This window comes from Beauveria bassiana, assembly GCF_000280675.1.
Source record: "Beauveria bassiana ARSEF 2860 unplaced genomic scaffold BBA_S00003, whole genome shotgun sequence".
Lineage (NCBI taxonomy): Eukaryota > Fungi > Ascomycota > Sordariomycetes > Hypocreales > Cordycipitaceae > Beauveria > Beauveria bassiana.
The window spans coordinates 526,582-549,614 of record NW_007930838.1 but is presented as its reverse complement, the minus strand read 5'-3'; the positions used below and the strand labels follow the sequence as shown (position 1 = coordinate 549,614).

Genomic DNA, 23,033 nt, shown 5'->3' with positions numbered 1-23,033 from the left:
TTTTTTTTTTTTTTTTTTTTGACTTTTTTCCCGTTTTTATTCTTTTTTGTTATTGTGCGCACTCAGCATGAGTGCATCGGCTAACATGTCCAAAAATCAAAAAAGACTGCGATGCAACCGCGTGCAGCCCTGCTGGAACTGCTCGTCCCGGGGCCTCGCCTCATCATGCGCCTTTCCCGACACCAGCACCGTCGTCCCGTCCGCGTCCACGCCCGCCACGGCCGCCGCCGCCAGCTTCCAAGACCGCATCAACCATCTCGAGGGCCTCGTCGTGCAGCTCCTCCAGCAGGATCCTCCTTCCGATACATCGATAATCCCGCCTCAGCTATGCGCCAAATGCACTGAGCCTCTTGCTCCCGCGCCAGTCGCGACAACGACGACAACGACGGCCGTCACCTCGCCGTTGTCGTTGTCGTCGTCGTCGTCGTTGCATGCGCCCGACATTGGCAGGCTGAAAATCGACAGCGCAAAGAGCGCCTACGTCAGCAGTCCGCACTGGAGTGCCGTGCTCAGCGGCCTATCCGAGCTCAAGGCCCTTTGGACGGCCGCCGACGCCGATGACGACGACGACGACGACGACGATTTCTTCCCCGGCGACCAGAGCGACAATCAGTACTACAAGGGAGAAGAGGCCGGAGATGACCACGAGACGCCGCAGCGGCCACTGGCTGCGCCGACGCTGGGCAAGAGGCGCTTTCAGCTGCTGTTTGGCGGGCACAGGACGCACTTACTCGACGACATTCTTGGGGCCATGCCGGCGCGCGAGGTCGTGGATCGGCTGGTGCTGCTGTACTTTAACAACATGATGTTGCCGCGTGCGTCGACGACTACCCACACGAAATGTGCGTCTGAAAAAATAATCAGCTAACACGGGCTGCTGCTCTAAATAGTCGCCATCATCCATTCTGGGAGCTTCCTCCGCCAGGTACGCACGCAGAGACGCCATCACGACTACCGACTACTGCCTCGACTTACATTCGAGCTGACAATCACACTTGCTAGTATGAGAAATTCTGGACATCACCCCATGAAACACCCATCTTATGGATCGCCATGCTCTTTGGCATCATGAGCGTCGCGAGCCAGACCGAAGCTGCATGGGCCCTCTACAGCTACAGGCCTCCTCCCTCCTCCTTCGCCTCCAGCCGTAGTCCCTCTTCCTCAACACCGCAACCATCTCTGCCGCTCTCCTCCCCGTTCCCGCTCTCCACCCCTCCGTACGTCGACCAAGTCGTCGCCTGCCTCATCCTCGGCGAGTACACCAAGGGCGGCGCCTACGCCATCGAGGCCCTGCTGCACTACCAGTTCATCGAGGTCACCAGCTCCGCCGACGTTCACGCCGATGCGTGGCTGCTCTCGGGCATTGTGACCCGTCTCGCCTACCGCATGGGCTATCACCGCGACCCGTCGCATTTCCCGTCCCTCAGCGCCTTCCAGGGGGAGACGCGCCGCCGACTGTGGATCACCGTGCACGCCATGGACACCATGATCTCGGCGCAGATGGGCCTGCCGCGGCTCATCAAAGCGGGCGCCGCCGACGTACGCCTCCCGCGCAACCTGTACGACGCCGACCTTGATCCGGACTGCGCCACGCTGCCCCCCGAGCGACCCTGGACTGAGCTCACCCCGACACTGCACCTCATTGCTAAGCACCGCCTGTTCGTCGTCATCGGCACCATTACCGACTTCAACATGAGCGTTGGCCCCGAGGGTCCTGCGCCGACCGTGGCGCGCGAAAAGGAGCTGACCAAGCTCATCCAGGACACGTACGACCAGCTGCCGGACAAGTGCAAGTTTCACAGCATGCTCGGCTGCATCGCTGACAAGGCCGCCGACATTATCCACCGCATCGGCGCCAGCGCGCTGTTGCAAAAGGGTCTCATCGCCATCTACTGGCACCGGCTCATGGCGCGCGACGCGCGCGACGAGGCCGAGCAGCTGCGCGACGCCGTCGGTGACCGCGCGCACGTCCGCCAGTCGTACGCCATGTGCATCCGCGCCGCGGTAAAGGTGCTTGGCCTCCAGTCCATTGTCGAGAGCGAGTCCAAGCCCGGCGGCGGGCTCTTTCCGCAGCGCATCCAGGCGTCGTCCGTCATCAAGCACGAGTTTCTCATGAGCACCGTCGTGCTGTGCCGGCACATGTACCGTGTCCTGGCCGGCCCGTTTGGCTCCCCGCTGCTCGAGGCGGTTCTCGAGCGGCGCAGCGGAGGCGGCCATGATTATAACGAGGACAATGATGCGGACAGCGCGGCGCTCCCCGGTCCAGAGGTCGTCGAGGCCGCGCTACGGCACTCGCACAGCATCTGGCAGAGGGGTAGCGCCGTGTCGTCTGAGGCTAGGCGCATCTCGTCCATCCTCGACGCACTGTTTGGGAAGCTTGGAACCAAGTCTCCCTCACCAGATGAGTCAGTTCCGACATTGTCGTCGCCATTCGACGGCATCGACCCGGGACTGGCTCTGCTCGACGAATTCGGGCTTCTGCATCATTTACAGGATATGAATAGCTGCTTCGACATGTAAAACCAGAATTCTCTGGAACTCTGCTTTTTGGTCAATCGTCACTGTCTTTGAGATACCCATAACTGCGTAATAATGACGTCTTATTAGATGAATTTGTTTGGTTTGCCCGAGTGCTATATCGTGTACTGTGGCACCTTTTGGTAGGCAAAACTGTCCTCGCGGCAAAGAGAGATAATAACAGGCGCTGAAATCAAAACTTGTAGGCCGTTAGTCGTGTACGCCGGCCGTGATTTCGTAAACTGGTATCCCAGCACTACTTTGGTATAATGTAGTGTGCTCCAACAAAACACTAAAAAAGAGAGTAACACCGATGCACCGTTTGCAAACCATTGCGCCCAAATCCTCTCGCTTGTATAGTGATTTTCGTTTGCCCAAAAAGAAAACATCTATGTGCCTTTCGTATGCCAATTCAAAAGTTGTAGTAGCAGCCACTGTTGTGGGATGGAGTCATGGATCAAAACCATGATATCATGTCAGCTTCCGGCACCAAACTCTGTCGGTGGTGTGGGCTGAGAAGCGCCGGCTAGCTTGGTACGCTTCTTCTCCTTCTTCGCCCAGCGAAGACCACATGCGTTACACAAGGTCTTGGGCCCGCTTGGCCCCTTGCGCCATTCGGGAGAGTCAAGTGTACCTGGTAGCGACAATGTCAGAAGATATTATACGGGGCAACGTCGTCATGCCAAACATACCACAGTCAGTGCACACATATTCCTCAGATACTTTGATCTTCTTTTTCTTCTCGCCAAGCCGACCATCGCGATCCTTGGGAATAGCAATACCAGCATCGCCCTTGATTAGTGCAGGGCTGGTATTGCCAGTAGTAATGCCACGGCTGCGCTCGCCTTCCATGTAGCGCAAGCCGGTGAGCATCTCAATCGTATCGACGTGAGAGCCTCCCTCAAAGCGGGCCATCTTATCGCGCAGGGAGTCCCGGTGAGCAGCTGTGGCAGCTCCTTCGAGATTTTCTCTGGTAAGGGCGCCGTTGAACTCGAGACTGTCTGATGTACCCGCCATTGTCGTGTCGGCGCTAGCAAAGCCGTGCTGGGCCGTGGCAGATGAACCAGTCAAGTCGGAGAAGGTCATGTTGGAGACGGTAGCTGCAGACTGGCTCATATCTTGGGAAAGTTGCTGGCAAGCATCGTGGGCATCTGCTTGCTCTTCGCGCTGCAGCTCCGCGATTCGGCGCTTGAGACGCTCATTTTCTATCTTGTGTTCGAGAAAAGAGTCGAGGAGAGCGGCGTTTCGCGTAGGGTATGGGCGAGCGACCATGAAAACAGCTTGGCAGAAAGGAGACTGGTTGCTGGGATTGGGCGCAAACTTGGCGGCGGCGATGTGGGCATGGCCGACAGCCTCGAAGATGCCGTAAACACCATCCTTTTTCTTGAGGCGATAAAATATGCGAAGAGGATTGCCAGAGGCGATTGACTCGTTGAATTCAGCGACGAAAAGGCCCTGATCGTCGGGGTGGATGAGATCTTTAAGGAAGATGTCGCGCAGGTCGTCCTCGGCGTAGCCAGCTACCTCGGCGACGCTGCGGGAGACGAACTTGAGTCGGCCGTTGGCGTCTAGAATATGCAGCCAGTCGCGCAGCTCTTCGACAATTTTGGCGGGCCAGTTTCGGCGCTTCGTAAACTCGTTGAGAGTACTTGTGCCAGGGTTAGTGAGCTGCATGGGCTGGGGAGGGCCGCCGACGGGGGAAGGGCCTCCTCCGGGTATATTGTTGGAAGGCGGGTCGAGAGCGGAATTGGCATGGCTATTGCCCAGCATGGCGTCAAGGGCAAAGTCGGGGTTGAAACTGTCAAGGGAGGCGTCGGCGGAGCCAAAACCAGACATGCCCAAGTCAGATGTGAACTCGCCAAACAATTGAGCATCGGTAAAGCGCATGCCTTCGTTAGCATTATAGGGGCCGGGGTCGTCAACGGCAGAGGACATCATCATGTGTTGGGGTGCAGAGGCATCTGAGAGAAAGGCTAAATTTAAGTCGTTGTAGGCTGAGTAGCCGTTGGGGGGCGGCGCGTGTCCCTGGGACATGATGCAGAGGCCAGCCGCGCGAGCAATGGCATCTGGCGAGCTGGCAAGCTAGGTAGGTAGGTAGTTGGGACGTAGCAGGTCCCGGGCGGGCGGGCTCGTGCAGCTCTCTGGTGCAGCTCTTTGGTGCAGCTTTTGATCTGGCCAGTGGGGGGGCCAGAGACGGCGGCGGCGACGATGGGAAGAGGCAGCGAGCTATAGCCTCAGATGGGTAACTAGCGGATGTTGATGGTGGCGGATCCTAGACGTTGAGCGGGGAGCCAACTATCTAGATGGATGTCGAAATGTCGACGTGTCGAGATGTCGAGCGAGTCGTGTCTACCGAGGGCGGGCAAGGAGCAGGGAAATGTAAAAATAAGCTGGGATGGTACAAAGGATTTGAAGGAAGAAAAAATGAAGGCCTCGCGAGGCAGATGTGGAGGGGAGGAGTACTTTTTGGGCAGAGTTGGGATTGGCAGTCTTGGTAGGTAAGGTACGGATGGTGGGCGGTTGGCAAGTTTAGCAGGCTTAACCCTCTGTAACGTAAGGTAGTTAGTCTGGACTAGCACTGTTAGCAGGGAACAGATGATGACAATAAGCGGGCTCGGTGTGGACGTCGAGCGACTGAGCTATTCGTCTAGTTGTTTATTACGGATAGATTGATATCATTCGGCAAAGAGTTGAATGGAGCTGAGCTAGGGGCCCCAAGACGCCACTGAAAAAGAAACGTTGCTGATTATGCGAGTCTCGACACTTGTGCACTGCAGTCTGCAGCAGGGTCATTGCAGGTTGCAGACAGAAATTCAGGGTCGACGGTACGAGGGTCGTCGAGGGGTTCAAGAGACGTCCGGAGGAAAAGGTCCTGCCACAAAAGTGGGCGAATGGTCTGTATGTCTGCTCGGCGTTTTCCATCAGATAGCCCGAGGCAGAGAAAGAATGGGATCCAAACATGAAAAGAGTAATCCGTAGGCCGGATTTGCGTCTATGATCCGTATAATACTTGCTAAGGTGCCAATGCTGCATCAAGTATCCGTACCCAGTACCTAGGTCAATCTTTTCAAGGCCTGGGCCGGCGGGCAGGTACAGGCCCCGGTTGATGAGGGGGCGGTAATATCCACCGGCCCTCCACCGAGACCACCGAGACAGCCCGCAGCATGTCGCTAACGAGAGGAGGGGGGGGACAAGAGCGGTCGCAGCGTTCTGATATGTTTCTTCGTAGGTACTGTCTTTTTGATCACAGCTACGCACTGTAATTAGCTCGAGAGAAATAGACGCAAAGTTTTTTTCTCTTTAATTTCCCGCTACAACGTACTCTTTCTGGCCTCCTGGCTACCTGGGTACTAATAACTAATAATACATGCCAATCTCTCCACGGCATGGCGGGGCGAAGTGGTGCAGCGAGCTGGTGGATTCTTGCTGTGTGCACGGAGTAGTGCACATGGTAAATTGCTCGACACTCCAGGGAATTTGTCGTTCTTGGCCTTGTGGCGCATCGAAAAGTCGCTGGAATAGCATCCCTGTACCATCGTCTTTCCTCGCCAATCCTACCTAATCACGCCGCTCTAGCCACACCCGCATCATTCTCTAGCCACTTTGCTCCCGTCATTTTCGTCATGCGACGTCAGCTTTTGCCTCACATCCTGCATTACTAGTCTCTCTTTACTTTTTCCTTCATTTCATTCTCCTTTCTTATCACCACTTCCAGAGCCCGCTCGTCAATAATCTAGAGAAGAAAAAGAGGGGAATTTTCAAAACTCTCGCACCGCACAGAGCCCGCGAATTTTAATGTTGCATGTCAAGCCACCTTGGACAAACCTGCGCAACCTGCGCTACCTTTTTTGCTCCTCTTAACATTTTAGTACTTACTCTTGCATTCCGCCAATCAATCAGTCCAATCAGTGCCAGGCAACCAGCGCCAGGCAACTAGGCCGAACCTCAATCACTAATCGAAATCTCGCCGTGGTCTTTTCCCGCTCAGTGACCCTCACCTCGGTTTTGTCCTTTGCCTTGTACTGGTATCGCCTGGCTCGCGTATTTTGACTTTCCACGACCGCTTTAGTTGATACATCGCCTGCTCTTTCGGGAGTCTCCCCCGACCCTTGCCCTGACATCGGTCCTTAATATGTGATAGATATGTGATTGACATGTCGGAACTCAGCCGCTGTCTGATCTGCGCCGCCCCGGCAGAATTGGGCAATGCTCATCATACCTTGTACATCCTCCCACCTTCCGAACCTCGTGGCGGGTTCATGACCTGGCCATCCTTTCACAGCGGTTGAGTGGCAGCATAATCCGTATTCTTACCGGTACTCCGTAGGTACAGACCGCCCTTGACATTCGACAGGGCTCTTGCCCTGTCACTTCCTGGCCCCGTCTAGACATTGGACCCTGGATATGAAATCTGCACTGCATGTGAAATCTGCATGCCTTTATTACTCTGACCCTGTGATGTTCCCACATTTTCACAGGAGCGTTCCTTTCAGCAATCCAACACCCAAGTGCCTGCGAATAGTTACATATTGAAACCCGCTCTCCATCGTCGAGAGCTTGGCTAATCTGCTCAGCTCAGCCTGGAGCGGCACGGGCGGCATTTTCCACTGGCATAATCAGTGACAACTATCATGATGAAAGAGATGATAATAACGATGGAGACATGTCAATAATGACGAGGGGATATAGTTATCCTCAAACTACGGGATAATGTTGCTCCTGGCGCCAAATTCACCCCTGGGCCTCACGCAGCTGCAATACCTTTGGGCTGGAAATCTCAGGGCATCAATTTGTCCATGTGCTTTCATGCTTGACCACTAGCGACTGAACTTTACTGATAGTCTCGTAGTCAATGTGTTTCGCCTATTTTGACACTCTTCCACTTTTTTGTAGAATTTTCAGCGTAATCGCATCCGAAGAAGTCATCCGAATGACTTGACTTCAGAGGCCAGACTTGCACGTGAACACGCATCACCGTTAACGCGTGTCCACTATCGTCGCACCGCGTCTGCAGCTGGCTGCTTGCCTAGACTTGACCCACACCAAAGCCACCACCAAACCGGGGAACTGATCCATTCACGATCCGTCGCGAGCTTCAATCTTCTCATGTGCATGGTCTTACCTCTTGCAGGCGTCGAAAATGTCCCGCATTGAGAAGCTTTCCATTTCCGGCGTCCGCTCCTTCAGTCCGACCTGCCGCGAGGCCATCCAATTCAACACCCCGCTGACCCTTATCGTTGGCTACAATGGCTCTGGAAAGACAACCATCATCGAGTGCCTCAAGTATGCGACAACTGGCGAGCTGCCGCCCAACAGCAAAGGTGGTGCATTTATTCATGATCCAAAGGTGCGCATCATGATCCCAGAGTCGCGTCAACTACTTAACATTGCCTAGCTATGCGGCGAAAAAGAAGTCATGGCCCAGGTCAAGCTTCAATTCCGTTCCATCAACGACCGCCAGCATGTTGCCACCAGAAGCTTGCAGTTGACAGTCAAGAAGACCACTCGCTCGCAAAAAACTCTCGATTGCTCCCTCGTTGTGGTCAACAATGGCGAGAGGACCACCACATCTACCAGACAAGCACAACTCGACGAAATGATTCCCGAGCGACTGGGTGTCTCCCCCGCTATCCTCGATGCCGTCATATTTTGCCACCAGGACGAGTCATTATGGCCTCTCAGCGAACCATCGGCCTTGAAGAAGCGATTTGACGAGATTTTTGAAGCCTTGAAATATACAAAAGCCATCGAGAACTTGAAGGTTCTGCGCAAAAAGCAGGTTGAGGAACTGGGCAAACTTCAGAACGACGAGGCCCATAATAAGGTCAACAAAGATCGGGGCGAACGTGCCGAGAAGCGCATGACTGCTTTACAAGCCGAGATTGAAGCCGCGCGGGAGAAATGTGAAGCAATCACGGCAGAAATGCAAGACACACAAGACAAAATTAGACAAAAGCGCGAGCAGGCAAACAGCTTTTTGCAGGTTGTGCAAAATCTCAGCAACAAGCGTGAACAGCTCGAGTATCGACAAGATGCAGTCAATGAGCTGCGACAGAGAATAAATGAGCTTCCCGAAGACGATGCATCGCTTGAGCGTCAACTAACACAGTACGAAGAGAGTATGCGCCGCCAGAGTGAGGAGGCGAATCGAAACAAAATTCACTACAGCGAGCTCCAAGAAGATCTCGCCAAGTCTCGCAAAAGTCTTTCTACCAAGCTTGCCGAGCAGGGCAAACACCAGTCGGACAAGGAAAAGCACGAGCGCCAGCTGAAGATGCGCATGGAAATGGTGCAAGAGGCTGCGCAGCGTCACGGCTTCCGCGGTTACGACGACGACTTGACCGACGCGCTCATCAAACAATTTAATGACAAAATCCAGAAACTCTTTGCTGAGAAGAAGCGAGACCTGGAGCGTCTGCAAAAGGAAAATGCTGCGGAACTTGACAAAGCGTCTGCTACCATCTCGGAGCTCGAAGGACAAAAGGCTGCTCGAACACAAGATAGGCTTTCTGCCAAGCAGCGGATGGGGGCCATTGAGAAGAGAACAACTGTGCTGCAGAACGAATCTTCGTTAATAAACGTTGACGAAGGTCTGAAAGCTGTCCTTGACGGCCAATTGGGGGAACTCGAAAGTAAATTCTCGCAAGTTCAGCAAGAATTCGAGACAGCAGCTTGGGATAGGCATCTGACAGAGGAAAACACAAAGCTCTGGCAACTCGAGAGCGAGAGCGATAAGCTAGGGAGAGAGCTGATCGAATGCACCCGTCTCGCGTCTGAACGAGCTCAACTAGATTTCCGAAAGAAGGAGCTTTCTGACCGCAAACTCAAACTGACTACACTTACCGAGACCTGGACACCAAAGTTGGATAAACTCATTGGCGGCGGCTGGAAACCCGAGGACTTGGAAGGTAAATTTCAAACTTTACTCGCAGCCCAAAACAAATCTCTTCAAGAGGCTCGCCAGCAGCAAGAACAGACCCGCCAAAAGCAAGCCAAGGTAGACTACAAGCTCAAAACTATCAAAGAGACCTACGAACAAAAGCAGACACAGCAAAACGAGTGCAAGGAGCAAGTCCTCAAAGCGCTCCAAAGCGTGCGAGATTCCGCCGTAATAGAAGACTATCCGGAAGAGGTTTCGGCAACGGAGCAGCAAATAGAGACTTTGCGAGATGACCTCAGTCTCATTGATGCCCTCAAAGACTACTATACCAAGTGCAAGCGAGCACTTGATGCAAAGAAGACCTGTCTACTTTGCGATAGGCATTTTGATGACAACCAGACTGCTAGCATCGACCGGTTGCGCGCCAAAATTGACCGGCACTTGAACTCAAAGACGAAAGTAGAGGCCGAGCAAGATTTGAGTGAAGCCTCGTCTACCTTGCAATCTCTTATTGCGGTGCGAAGCCAGTATGATACGTACGAGAGATTGGGCAATGAACTTCCTGAACTGCGCAATGAACGCAAGTCCATTGAAACCGATTATGAGTCGATTGAAAGACTGCTTGAGGAGCACGATGCCGCTGTTACGGCCGAAGAAGAAAGGCAACGTGATTTGGACGACATGTCGAAGACTGTCAGCAACATCGGACAGACTCTGAGGGAGATTCAAGACTCTGAAAGCCAGGTTGAGCGCATTGCTTCCCAGCAACAATCTGCTGGCAGTGGTCGTAGTGCCGACGAAATCCACGAACTCCAAGGCACCGTCTCAGAACAGATGCGTGCCTCGAAAAATCGAGTTGCAAAACTCACAAATGACAGACAGCGAGCTCGAGACCAGATCAGTGCCCTTGAGCTTGAGAAAAGCGAGTTGCGAAACAGAATTAGCCTCACTTCAGGCCAACTCGATAAAAAGGAAGACTTACAAGGTCAAATACATAATCTCAAAGAAGAGCTAGCCCACCAACGCGAAGCCATTCAACGCGCTGATCAGGAGCTGGAAAAGGTCGAGCCTCGAATCACAGAAGCACGGTCTATTCGCGACGACACGTTGAAGCGCGGTAGGGAAAAAGAGCAGGCCATTACCGAGAATCGAGATTCAGTTGCCACGTCAATCAACGAGATCAAGATGATTGAGTCAGATATTCAAGACTATGAAGACCGCGGTGGCGCCTCGAATCTGGCTTCAAATCAGCGCGCCATTGCAGCTCTGGAGCAGACTATAACAACTACAGAAGCAGAAATTACTGAGCTGACGCAACGCACAAACAAGCTGAAACAAGACATTGACAATGGGGACCGCACAAAGGAGAATATCAACGACAACCTGAATTACCGCAAACACCTGAGAACACTCGAGGTTTTACGAGACGAGATTGACGAGTTGGAAAATCGGAATGCTCATGAAGACTATGAACGTCTGCAAGGCGAAGCGCGCGCCCTTGAGAATCAGTCCAATAGACTCTTTGCCGAACGAGGGTCAGTCATGGGGGCAATGAAGACCAAAGACGAGGATCTGGACCGGCTCCTCAAGGAGTGGGAAATGGACTACAAGGACGCCAAGCAAAAGTACCGCGAGTCGCACATTCGCGTGGAGACGACCAAGGCAGCCATTGAAGACCTCGCGCAGTGCGGTTCGGCCGTGGACAAGGCCGTGATGCAGTTCCACGCCATGAAGATGGCCGAGGTGAACCGCATCGCGGGGGAGCTGTGGCAGAGCACCTACCAGGGCACCGACATTGACACGATCCTGATTCGCTCCGACAATGAGGGCACGACGGGGCGGCGCAACTACAACTACCGGCTGTGCATGGTCAAGCAGGACGCCGAGATGGACATGCGCGGGCGCTGCTCGGCGGGCCAAAAGGTGCTCGCCAGCATCATTGTCCGCCTCGCGCTCGCCGAGTCGTTTGGCGTCAACTGCGGCCTCGTCGCCCTCGACGAGCCCACCACCAACCTCGACCGCGACAACATCAAGAGCCTCGCCGAGAGCCTGCACGCCATTATCCGCGCCCGCCAGGCCCAGAGCAACTTTCAGCTCATTGTCATTACCCACGACGAGGAATTCTTGCGGCACATGCGATGTAGTGACTTTTGCGATAGCTTCTTTCGCGTCAAGCGTGATGAGAAGCAAAATAGCGTCATTTCGCGCGAGAGCATTACCAAGATTTTTTAAAGCAGTTGCTTTTTCTTTTTTTTGTTTCTTCTCCTCTCTTTAACAAGAAAGAGTGTATTATTGTTGCATCATGGGGCATTGTTCAGGCTTGCGTTAAAGTGTGTATATATATATATAAAGATATTTCGGGCCTTTTTCTCTTTTTACTTGTACTCGTGGAGTGATGATGGTCCTAAGTCTTTTTTATTGAGTGAGGGATGGTATCAACAGAGAGGTTCAAATGAAAAAAAGTGTAAATGCAAACACCATAATCTTCCCGCACGCCAGAAGAAAAAAAAAGAAAAAAAAAAAAAAAAGAGGTGATACTTAATAACACTTAAAAGTCAACAATAAGAAACCCATCATCACAATCGTCGTGTGACTTTTTCCCATCCCCATCTCCTCTCAGCACCCTCATTCCTCCTTGAGCTTCTTGGCCGGCTCCCCCGCGGCTGCTTCCTCTGCCTCGCGCTTCGTCCCCAAAGCCTCGGGGCTCTGCGCCGCCGCCGCCGTCTCTTCCTCGTTTTCCCGCCTCTCCTCGCGCTCCTCGCCCTCTGGCGTACGCTTCCGCCCCTGCGCCGTGTGGTGGTGCTCTTCCTCCTCGGGCGGGCGGCCGACGGCGGCGGCGAGGTCGATGCCCTGCATCTCGAGGCCGCCCTCGCCCATGGCGCTCGTCGTGACGGTCTGGGGACCAGTATCGCCCACGCCAATCTCGTCAGGCCCGCGGGCGTGCGGTACCTCTTCTTCTTGTTCTTGTTCTTCTTCCTCTTCTTCTGCTCCTTCTTCCGCGTCCGCGGCGGGGCGATGCTGTCGGTGCTGCCCCTCCTCGTCCGCGGCATCCTCGCCATCGTCGTGCTCGTCGCCACGCGATACGCCAGCCTCGTGCTGCGACTGGAGCGGGTGGTGCTGCATGGCGTGCTGCTGCTGCTGCTGCTGCTGCTGTTGTTGCTGTTGCTGCTGCTGCTGGTGGTGGTTACGCGATAGCTGACTGACGGGCACGACGCCGGCACGCTGCTCCTGGCGCAGCAGCTCCCCCTGAGTGACGCCGCGCGCGTGGCCCGTCGACGGCACGCCGTTGACACTCACCGATACCGTCTCGATGCTACCCACACCGTTGGGCCCGTCAATCGTCTCGGTGCTCTCGCTGTGAATCAGCGCACCACTGCCACCACCACCACCACCGCCACCGCCGCCGCTGCTACTCCCGCCGGCCGTGCTACCGCCGCCGCTACTCGTAGACACCGCGTCGACGCTCTCCGGGCTCCGCCGCGTCAGCCACGGAATCGGCGTCAGCAGGGCGCCGCCCAGCGCCTCGTCGGAGCCCACGGCCGCGTGGGTGCTATTGGCGGCGGTGCTGTGTGCGCCGACGGTCGCCGTTCTCCAGCTCACAGACGCGGCGGGGTCCTTGCTCCCGTCGACGCCGTTGATGTGCATCGACGACATGTCGGGAATGGCGGGCGGCAGCGGGTACGTGCTGAGCCCCGAGGTGACTTGCACGACGCGGTCGACCGCGTGCAGGTACGTAGCTAGGGCGCGGTAGTGCGCACGCGGGCGTAGTATGAGGTCGGCCAGGCGCTGTAGCGTATGTGGCGGCGCGTGAACAAAGGTCTGCAAGTGGCTCTTGATGTCTCCGAGCATGGCGGCGAGCTGGACCGGGAGCTTTGGCAAGCTGCTGCTGCTGCTGCTGCTGCTGGGGTCTGCCGCTATCGACCCTGACGGGGGATCGCCGGCGGATGTTTCTGGCTGTGTGTTTGGTTGTGTTGTTGCTCCCTCGTTTGTCGTCTCTGTGCTGTTCTCGTTGCCCGTTTCCATGACGGCATCTGTGTCGTCGCCGCCCGCCGCCGTAGCTTCTCTGGGCTGTTCAGGCGTCTCGTCGGCCTTTTCCCCCTCGTTCTTTGTCTCGTCGTCGGTACGAACCGGCGCATTCTCCTTGTCGGCCTCTTGCGAAGAGGGCTCAGCGATTGGCGACGGGGACGAGGACTCGCCGTTATCAAGGGACCGTCGCAGTTGGCGCGGCGGAGACAGGTCGGGGATTGTGAATACCGTGTGCGCAATCTGCCATGAACATCCGATCGCCGTTAGCCCAATTTCTTTTTTTGCCTCTCGCCAGCCAGTCAGTCAACCATGTAGCAGCAAGAACCTATACCTTGTCTAGGCGCGCAAGAATATCAATCTGCAGCGCAGGCCAGGCGTCCCTGTAAATTCTCCTCGTTAGCAAAACAGCGGCGGCGACGCACGCGGCGGTCGGGGTTCCGCGGCTAGGTAGCAAACGTACAGCTCGAGCGTCTCGCCGGCCGCAACCCTGACGAGCATGTTATGATCATCGTCAACGTCCATGGCGGTTCGGTCGCGCGCGTGGAGAGTGGTATGTATGGACGCGGCGGCTGATGAATAGAGGTGGGAGAGGGAGATGTCGGGCGTTGCAGAGAGCGGTTTGCGACCTGGCGGCACGCAATAACCTTTTTTTTGTTAGGTAGGTAGGTACGTGCCTTGGGTCGGTCAGCGCCGCGCCTCGGGTGGGGGCCGCCGTCCGGCGAGCTCGTCGCATATGTAAAAAACATTTGGTTTTGGTATAAAATCATATTTTGCTATTGATTGTATTCCTGCAAAGAAGGTGCAGTAGAAATTTGCTCATCATCGCTTCAACTAAAAGACTCGTCGCTGGGCTACACGCGCCTTGTTACACTCTTTACCGTCGCCCATCTCACCATCACTCACTCCTTCCCAATGCCCCGATACATCCACTTTGCCGGATCAAACACCACCTCAAACTCGGTACCCTCAAAGACGCCCACCGACGCACACAAGTCGTGAAATCCCTCCAAGCCCGTCACCGGCAAGTCCTGCTCCGCGTCCGTCTCCTCGTGTAGGTCCCACCCGCCCGCCTCGACGCCGTTTTTGGTGAAGAAGATGTGCACGCTCGCCTTGTGCGCCGCCTCGCGCGACGGCCCGATGCGCAGCCCGATGCCGTATACATCACCGCGGTTAAACGCGACTGTAAAGTCCTTGCCGCCCCAGCGGTCGTTGATGTACTTGTGCCCGTCGTCGCCGTGCACCGCCAGCGACGCGCGGTGCCACCCGGGCAGCCGGAAGCCCGGGTACGGCAGCGCCGTGTAGCCCAGCGCCACGTTGGCCGACGGGCTGTTGCGGCTAATCTTTACCTCGTAGTAGACGCTCCGAGGACGCCCCGTGCGTGTCGGGTCGTGCTCCGACACCACGTACAGCGGCGGGTAGCTGATGAGCGTGGCGTCAGGCGCGTCGCGCGGCGTGCTGACCGCCCACGCGCCCGCACCTTGCCAGGTCAGGCGGCCACGGAACCCCTGGGGCTCGATGAGCCGAAAGTTGCTGCTGCGTAGAGCCTCGGCGCCGGCGGCGTCGAGCCGGATGGGCTGCGTGAGAGGGTACTGCGCGCACCAGGCCTCGCCGGCTTCCGCCTCGGCCTCGGTTGAGTTGTTGACCGGCGAGGCGTCGTAGCCGCTGAAAATGGCCGGCGGCGGTGGAAACAGCGACGTGTCCGGCACTGCCGCTTCCCAATCGTGCTGCTGCTTCGGCGGCTGCGAGGGACCGTCCTGCGGCGGCGCTATCCAGCCCGTGTTATCGCGGCTCTTGCCCGGGGGCGGGCCGGGCGGCGGCGCGTACTCGTCCTGCGCTTGCTGCGACGGCCGATGTGACGGCGGAGGGCCGGGAGGAGGCGCAAAGTCGTCCTGCGGCTGCTGGGTGTGCGAGGGCGGAGGACCGGGCGGCGGCGCGTACTGCTCCTGTCCCGGCGCGCCGTAGTTGCTGGGCGCCGATCCGCCGACGCCGGCATTGTTGAACTGGCCCTGGCCGGGAGGGTTGCTGTAGGGGCTGTTGCTGGCAGAGCTGCTCATCTTGTGGTCTTTGCTGCTGCTATTATTAAAACCGGCGTTGTCGTTACTCTGGCTCTGGTAGTTTTGAGCCGGTCGTGGCGGCGGATCGTCCGACCTCTCGTTCTTTCCTCCGAAACACATTATGACGTCTTGAGTCGATGTGAGTTGCTTTTGATGTAGGGCTGAGTTGGGGGCAAAGCTGAAACGCCTCTTGGTGCTGTTACAAATTGACAGGACAAACGTGTTTTGGAGAGAACTTGCAGCACAAAGGCGGGACCAAGGAAAATATATACGACAAAGTTGATGAATTTGCGCAGCCGCCTCGCGCTGCTCGCTTGTGATGTACAAGGAAGGCTAGGAAGGCTAAGGATTGGGGCTGAGGCCGCCAAGTCAGCGCCTCGTCGCCGGTCGGGGCGAAGCTTCCTTGTCGCGGGGCACAGGGCGCCACAGTGGCCAGTTGCAAAGCGGCAATGACATGCACAATTCAAATCACATCACAAGTGGCGCGCCATCGACTTTTTTATCTAGGTTATAATAAAAGTCAAACTTTGTTGATGTATGTATTTTCATCTAGAATGTGAGTATTGTTTACATTCGGCATTGGCCTTTCTAGTCAAAAAGAACAAGATGAAAATGATTTCCATGCTTCGTCCCAAGAAAAAAAAAAGAAAAAGTGATTACAAACTTGCGTATTTACTTAAGCGCCCCAGCTGCTCGCTTCATTGGGGTTTGGATAAAAGAATGCCACGACGGCAATAATCACATAGACGGCACACAGCAACGCTCCTTCGAGATAGTTACTCCGACCGTCCAAAACAAGAAAGTTGACGATGAAAGTCGACACAAAGAGGCAAACCGTCTCAAACAGCGTAAAATACAGCGTCATGTCGCGATTCATGATCCAGCCCAGAATGACAATCAGTGGCGTGACAAACAGGGCAATCTGAATAGAACTACCAACAGCGACGCCGATAGCCAGATCCATTTTATTCTTCATCGCCACCGTAATGGCAGTGACGTGCTCGGCGGCGTTGCCAACAATCGGAAGAATGATGAGACCAATAAAGATTTCGCCCACACTTGACGAGTCGCTAGTGACGTCCTTGATGGAATCAACCAAAAACTCGGCACAGGCGGCGACCAGACCGGTTGTGATCAGAAGCAGAACAACGGCCGCCCACTTGGTAAGATGGCCATCGTCGTCAACCTCGGAGTCGATGGCGGCAGGAACAGTGCCGGTGCGGAAAGTTGACAGAGGGACTTGTGCGGGAAAGAAGGCACCAGGAGCACGCACAAATTGCTGCGGCTGAGAAAGCCTGTCCGGCAGCGAGTTGGTGCGGCGAATACCGTAACGAACGCGGGGAACGGGACCAGGAGCGGCGGCAGGAAACAAATCGGTAGGATCAGGCTTCTGAACAAAGACGCTAGGAGCAAGATTGCGAACAGAGATGGTTCGAAGAGCCTGAAAAGTAGGACGCTTCGTCGCTCCAGGTTGCTGCTGCTGCGTGTGAGTAGCACCGTCGCTAGAGGGGAGGGGCGGGACGTGATCCTCCTCAGCCGTGGGCGGACCGTCTTTGGCCAGTGCAAAGTCAATGCGCTTGGGCTCGTTGTTGTGTTGTGCTGGCAGAGTACCGTTCTCTACAGGCTGACCGTCGCCAGGCAGACTCTCGCGGCGGAAGGAGAACCTGCGGCGTCTCTTGCCTGAACGATGCTTATGACGACGCTCTTTACCATGCTTCCTCGGGACCTCGTCTTCCTCAATGGCCTCTTCTGCATTCTCCGACGAAGACATTCTGGAGAAAAAGGGGGGCTTGGTCGACGATGTTTCGGCATGTCCGGCGTCGTCTTGAGGACTGCCAGTGTTATTGGTTGCGATGGAGGAAGAGCGGCCGTCCTTGTCGTAGCCATCCTGGGAAGTGGTAGAGGACTTGGTACGGCGTCGGGGGCGAAGAACCTTGCGCATCTTCTTGCGGACAGTGTATCTGGAGCGGCTCGAGTCGTCTGAATCGGAGCTGGACGAGGAGCTCTCGTCGGAGCTGGACGAGTTGAGCCAGCCAGCAGCAGGGCCAGGAAGGGCTTCAGCATCTACAATGTGCTGGGGCGTCGACTCGTACATATATGCGTGTGACTTGAGCTGGAAGAGCAGGTACATGATGTAGACAATGAGCAAGATGACACTAGTGCCACGACTGATCTTGAGGGAGCGCTCGTTGGCTAGGTTATCATCCTTGAAGGAGGCGTGAAAGGCTGTAGGAAGGACCAGGCTGATGACGCTCAAACTGAGGAGGCAAGCACTCATTTGGGTGACGGTGCTATTATAGACTTGCTCTCGAAAGCGCAGGCCGCCGAGGAAGAAGCCCATACCGAGGATTAGGAGCAGATTGGCCAGAATGGAGCCGAGGAGAGAGGCCTGGACAATGCGAATCTCGTTCTTGGAAAGGGCAATGATGAAGATTATGAGCTCAACGGCATTACCAAAGGTAATGTTGAGCAGGGCCCCGAGAGCGTCTCCCATTTTGGAGGCGACAGACTCGGTAGCGTGACTCAAAAGACCGGCGAGAGGGATGACGGCAATGCAATTCATGGCAAAGACGATGCCGCCGTTGATGCCTTTAATGTTGGCAACGATGATGCCGACGGGGACAAAGATGAGCAAAAGGTTCATCCAACTGTAGGTGACAACGAGCCAAAAGCTTCTACGAGCCTCCTGCATCAAGGTCCGGCTTTGAGGCTGATTGATGTTGGTGCTGACATGACTGCCGGTGATGACGTCAGTGTCTTGACGGTTGAGGTTATCGAGACCGTGTTCCTTTGTGTCTAGGACAGGCCCCTGCCCCTCGTCTTGCGGTGATGCGACAGAGGAGAGGTTGTTGCTGGACAAGCCGCTGACGGAGCGGCCATCGAGGCCATGCGGGAAACGGGGAGCGCTGCGGTCATCGTGGCGAGTAGCACGAGAGCCTGCGATAGGACCGGTGGAGGCACGTTCGAGACCATTCTTCTCTCTTGTTGCGTAAGCGGCGGCAGAGGAGGAGGTATTGCTGGTGGTGAGGGGGTTCGTGTTTGCTTTGGAGGAAGCCGACGCGTTGCTTAGTGAGCCGGGCGACGGTTGGATGCGGCCGGCGTGTCGGATGGGCGACGAGCGGCCGGAAAGTCCGGATTGGGCAGTTGCAGAGGTAGACGGTTGGCCATCTATATCGGGAGGGACAGGAGAGTCTTCCTTCATCGAAGAGGTTTGAGCTGAAGGGCGTAGAGGTATTGGCAGAGTAGGGGTAATGAGGTCAATCTACAGGCTGCAGCGGGAAGAAGAGGGAAAGAGTATGTAGTTATTATCTGGCGTTGAAGTCTGTAGAGGAGAAATGATGAATCACGATGTTGCAGAGAGGGAGGGGCAACAGATGAAGGAATGAAGAAAGCCAAGAGGGCAAAGACGGGAAGGGAGATGTGATGTGGGGGATCTATGTAGGCAAGTAGATAGATGCACAGATTCACTTGTGGCTCAAATCAAGCTTGCAAGCCAAGAGGGGCGAGGTACCTACGTACCGTGCAAGATGACGCTAAGACGCAAGGTACCAGTATTTCCGTGTGGCGGTGTAAAAGGCAAATGAAACCCGTGTTTGTATTCTTTGACGAGAAGATGTATACAAGAAGATGTAGAAGGGCAGACATGAATCGGCAGTGAACAACAATAAAGCAATGTATACCTCTTCACAGCTGATTCTGCAAAATTCAGGATTCCAGGCAATGGCTGACGTTTGTTTGATCCAGAGCCGGAAATGCTGGTGCACAGTGACGCGCACACGTTAGTGGCTACCTAGTGGCCTCCAACGCCGCCACTCAACCTTGCTTGATCCAAGACCAGCTGCCAAGTGGACCCCCAATATGCTAAAAACACAGCGGTGCTGGGTGCCACCCGCTAACAATACAATGGGCCACCCTGCTGAGCCACAGTTGTTTGGCACACCATGTCACCCCCACTCGCCACGCAATCAGGGAACCACGCCTCACATTTGCTTCCCAAGATGCTGCATGTTGACGTGATTTAAGCTTCATAATAAAATTGTGGCTTGCATTTTGCAGCAGTCCCCGACCAAATACAAGATGCCGCGCTATGCTGGCTGGTACACGTCGCGAATTCCCCAGCTATACAAGAGATGTAGTCGTCATAGGTCGTGCGAGCCCCCGTGGTGAAAGTGCATGAAATCGCCAGCTTATCGGGAGTTATAACGTCAGCGGAGTTGAGGTCCGGGAACCTTGTTTTGCATGCTAACAAGCCACTGTATGTTAGGGGGGCCCACGGGTGCAGGATAGATGGATCCAGAAAGGGGCCTACTTTAGACAATAGAGAAAGTAGCAACATGGACGACAAGCACTCTTATTAAATTGCCCACTATAGACCGAATTATCTAGTGTATTTGATGATGATAATTCTAAATTCGTAAAACATGTGTTTCGAAAGCTACACTCACTGGCCTTGCTGACGCGTTTGCTCGAGCACTGTCGGCTTGTTTTGTCACCCAGTTTGGGGGTCCAAGCTACAGACTACAGTTGTAATCACCCCGACATTGTTAGGCTCCGTTATTCCGCCAGCGCCACGGCTCAGATAGATGGATTTGCCTTTGGGCTTGTGATTTGGCCGTGTCTACAGACCTGTCAACTCTCGCCATCTCGATTTGTTCCAGGCCAATAATAACTTGGCACTTCTTCATCTTGCGCGCCCCGCCCCCACCCCCCTTCCCCGGTCCGATTTACCAGGGAACAGAATGGGGGTCACACAAACACTCAGGTTGTACACTTGCAAGCAGATCATTCAGATCACCGTGCTTGCTTAGGCGCGCCAGTCTTGAAATTGTTACTCAAAACATTTCTGCACCCTATCCGCATGAGTTGGCTTCAGTTTTTTCAAAATTTCGCAGAGTTGCACGACGTCCAGCTTCTCCTCAAGAAATCTTGGAAACTCTGTGCGAGCCTTGTCGCGCAGTAACGAGTCTTTTGGATATGGCATTGATCGTACCTTGCTGATATGCTCGGAATACCATCTAGCATAGGAGACTGAATCTGAATCACCGGATTCAAAGCCGCCGTCGTGTTAGTGCACAGCCATATTCGAAATCTTCCCGGCGCGCTTGAAAAACTGGCATCACAGTCAAAGTCCTATTCTCCACGTCAATTATTATCATTTATTTCCTTTGACGGATTTCGTCGCAAGTTTTCTGTTCCAGTTCCGCTTGTCCCGCATATTTGGTGGAATTCCAATCTGTAGTCGCTCTTTGGTTGTGGCGGCTTTGAGGCTACCTGCGCGCAGGCCACCTGCCCGCTTGCGATGCATCGAAGAGGATGGCCAACTGCTCAACCAGATGCGGACGGTCATATTGTGTTGAATTAAGTTGATGCTTGCAAATACTGACTCGTATGTACGCCCGTTAACTATCAAACTGCCACATTGGCAACACTGCCTACACTGCCTTGGATCTGCAATGTTAACCAGACATGCCATAGCCAGAAAGCCGTCGATTAACGTAGTTACGGCATCAAGAAACTAGAAAGCAGAAATTACCCCCGATGGTTCAATGTCGTTTGCTCGGTCATAATCTTAAATGTAAGCCCCAGCATCTGATTGCCGCATACCCATATAAAATAAAAGCCCTTGCTCAGTTTGGGCACATCACTCCATTGCAGCTGTCTCTGAGGTGTTGGCTGGAGCCGAGTAATTCGCATCGACGTCTGTTTAGCAAAGCACGGACAAGAGAAATATAACGGAAATAGTTTAAAATATGCTTATATCTATCACTACCTACAGACCAGGGCTGTTTTTAATCATGCCTGTAGTGTAGCAACTTTCAGGCCACTGTAGTCAATAGTCAAAGCACGTAGATCCAGCCGCAACAACATCTACCTGCTAGTTGAGCCAATGCGCGCCCTCTGTCCAAAAAATGATTTGCGACCCCAGCTTTTCGACTGCATAGTCTGTAAACTCCTGTCGAGTGAATTTTTTGTGCGTATATGGGTTAATTTCACGCAAGTCCGGCTCCTGTACGGCAATGACGCTGATGGGAACTTTGTTGCGATACTCGTGGAGAAACGGGTACGAGTTGTCTTCCTGGCCAGGTTTATAAGGGATGAGATCCGGCCCGCCGATACCGACTCCATGCTTGGCGAAGAAGTCAAACGATTTGACAAAATAGTTGTGTGTGTCCTCCGGTTCGCACGGCCAAAAGTTGACGTACTGCACCACGTACGACTCGTGAAAGACACTGGCGGCGTATGCGGCATTGTCCAACTCGCCTTCAAAGTAACCGAGATGGGTAAAGTTGTTCTTGTTCTCTTCGGGTATGATTGAGGTTTCCGCCAGGTTCAAGCCATAGATGCGGCCGTCGAGCTCAGTTGACATTGCCTTGAGCAGAGCCTGAAACCGCTGACGCACGTGCTCGTTCCACTGCGCGGCCACCCATCCAACAATTTGAAAGTGTGTATCGCAGTTGCTGCCGTCGCACTGCGGGACACTCCCATTTTTGTAGATGGGGGCATGCAGATACTTTGGCACAGGGTTGGAATCGATGGAAAAGGTCCGATCCTGCAGCTGAACCCAGAGCCTCTTGCCCTTGGCCTGAACAAGCTCGAGGTCGTGGTTGATACGGGAAAAGTCGTATTCGTCTTGCTGAGGCTCGAGGGACTTCCAGCTGTAGAGTGCCTGAACGCCCTCAATATCGGGTCGGTCCAGTAAGTCGAGGGTCTTATTGTCAATCTGGCTTGTGTAGAGCCAGTTTCTGACCGTAGTGTTGCTCGCAGCTGGAGCAGCAACCGCTTGTGAAGCAAATGCTGCTAGGAATAGGATCGGAAACATGTTGAGTCAAATTGCAAAGTAGATGGTGAGATTGGATGGGTTGAGGAAGCAGATTTTGACGGTAGCTCATGGGGCCCAGCCTTCTTTATATATTCAAGTGAGAAAGTTGAAAACGACCAAAGTTCTAATAGTGAATAACCTAGCTCTCTTGAAGCCGCTCGGCGACCTGTTTGCATCAGCTCAATCGTTACCACTCAGCCACCGACGAAAAGTTTCTCCAAGAAATCAAGACCAGCAGCTGGCTCTCTGATGCGGAAATGGGGTGTCTGCCTCGGTGATGTCTCTTCACATTTCGACTCGGCAAGAGCGGCACGGATACCGCGAGCCGAGATCCGTACTTCACCCACAGCATCGCGAGCAAAGGTAGCCACGCCAAAAACCTTGAATAAGCCCTTCATAGGGTAGACAGCCAGTCGCGGGTTTGATCAGTGCTTATGACCTCGGGGTAGCTATTTATAACTCTCAACCATATCCGTTTTATTCCACAAAAAGTCAGGCAATAAATATTACCGTCTGTGCTAGCCCTATAGGGAAGGCTTAGCTCACGTTTCGGATCTCTACCGAGTAGTTGCGCTTGGCCTCGGGCGCCGATCCCGGTGATCACTGACTGGGTATCGCCCGAAAGCCGGACGTGAACGACGCAGTCATGCCTGGTGCCTGGTTAGTTAGTTTGGCCGCAATGCGGGAAAAATGTATGAAGCGGCGTACCATATGGGACATTTCTGCTTTAGCCGGT

General features: G+C 54.5%; 7 protein-coding genes across 7 annotated transcripts; 2 read left to right on the top strand and 5 right to left on the bottom strand.

Moving 5' to 3' along the window:
- Window positions 1–85: 85 nt before the first annotated feature.
- On the top strand, window positions 86–2,520 carry BBA_01404 (fungal specific transcription factor; the record flags this gene model as incomplete). Its single annotated transcript, XM_008596501.1, has 3 exons — window positions 86–842; window positions 891–925; window positions 1,003–2,520. 3 exons carry the CDS (start codon window positions 86–88, stop codon window positions 2,518–2,520), a joined length of 2,310 nt encoding a protein of 769 aa, XP_008594723.1.
- A 473-nt stretch (window positions 2,521–2,993) lies between these two features.
- On the bottom strand, window positions 2,994–4,551 carry BBA_01403 (Cutinase palindrome-binding protein (PBP); the record flags this gene model as incomplete). The annotated part of the gene is made up of 2 exons (XM_008596500.1): window positions 2,994–3,151; window positions 3,210–4,551. 2 exons carry the CDS (start codon window positions 4,549–4,551, stop codon window positions 2,994–2,996), a joined length of 1,500 nt encoding a protein of 499 aa, XP_008594722.1.
- A 3,106-nt stretch (window positions 4,552–7,657) lies between these two features.
- BBA_01402 (putative RAD50 protein) lies at window positions 7,658–11,629 on the top strand (the record flags this gene model as incomplete). Its single annotated transcript, XM_008596499.1, has 2 exons — window positions 7,658–7,864; window positions 7,913–11,629. The coding sequence occupies 2 exons, from the start codon at window positions 7,658–7,660 to the stop codon at window positions 11,627–11,629; spliced, it is 3,924 nt and encodes a 1,307-aa protein (XP_008594721.1).
- A 393-nt stretch (window positions 11,630–12,022) lies between these two features.
- On the bottom strand, window positions 12,023–13,945 carry BBA_01401 (uncharacterized protein; the record flags this gene model as incomplete). Its single annotated transcript, XM_008596498.1, has 3 exons — window positions 12,023–13,663; window positions 13,755–13,803; window positions 13,884–13,945. The coding sequence occupies 3 exons, from the start codon at window positions 13,943–13,945 to the stop codon at window positions 12,023–12,025; spliced, it is 1,752 nt and encodes a 583-aa protein (XP_008594720.1).
- A 377-nt stretch (window positions 13,946–14,322) lies between these two features.
- BBA_01400 (SPRY domain-containing protein) lies at window positions 14,323–15,597 on the bottom strand (the record flags this gene model as incomplete). Its single annotated transcript, XM_008596497.1, has 1 exon — window positions 14,323–15,597. One exon carries the CDS (start codon window positions 15,595–15,597, stop codon window positions 14,323–14,325), a length of 1,275 nt encoding a protein of 424 aa, XP_008594719.1.
- Window positions 15,598–16,153: 556 nt separating this feature from the next.
- BBA_01399 (calcium/proton exchanger) lies at window positions 16,154–18,679 on the bottom strand (the record flags this gene model as incomplete). The annotated part of the gene is made up of 1 exon (XM_008596496.1): window positions 16,154–18,679. The coding sequence occupies one exon, from the start codon at window positions 18,677–18,679 to the stop codon at window positions 16,154–16,156; it is 2,526 nt and encodes an 841-aa protein (XP_008594718.1).
- Window positions 18,680–21,352: 2,673 nt separating this feature from the next.
- BBA_01398 (uncharacterized protein) lies at window positions 21,353–22,297 on the bottom strand (the record flags this gene model as incomplete). The annotated part of the gene is made up of 1 exon (XM_008596495.1): window positions 21,353–22,297. The coding sequence occupies one exon, from the start codon at window positions 22,295–22,297 to the stop codon at window positions 21,353–21,355; it is 945 nt and encodes a 314-aa protein (XP_008594717.1).
- Between the last annotated feature and the right edge of the window lie 736 nt (window positions 22,298–23,033).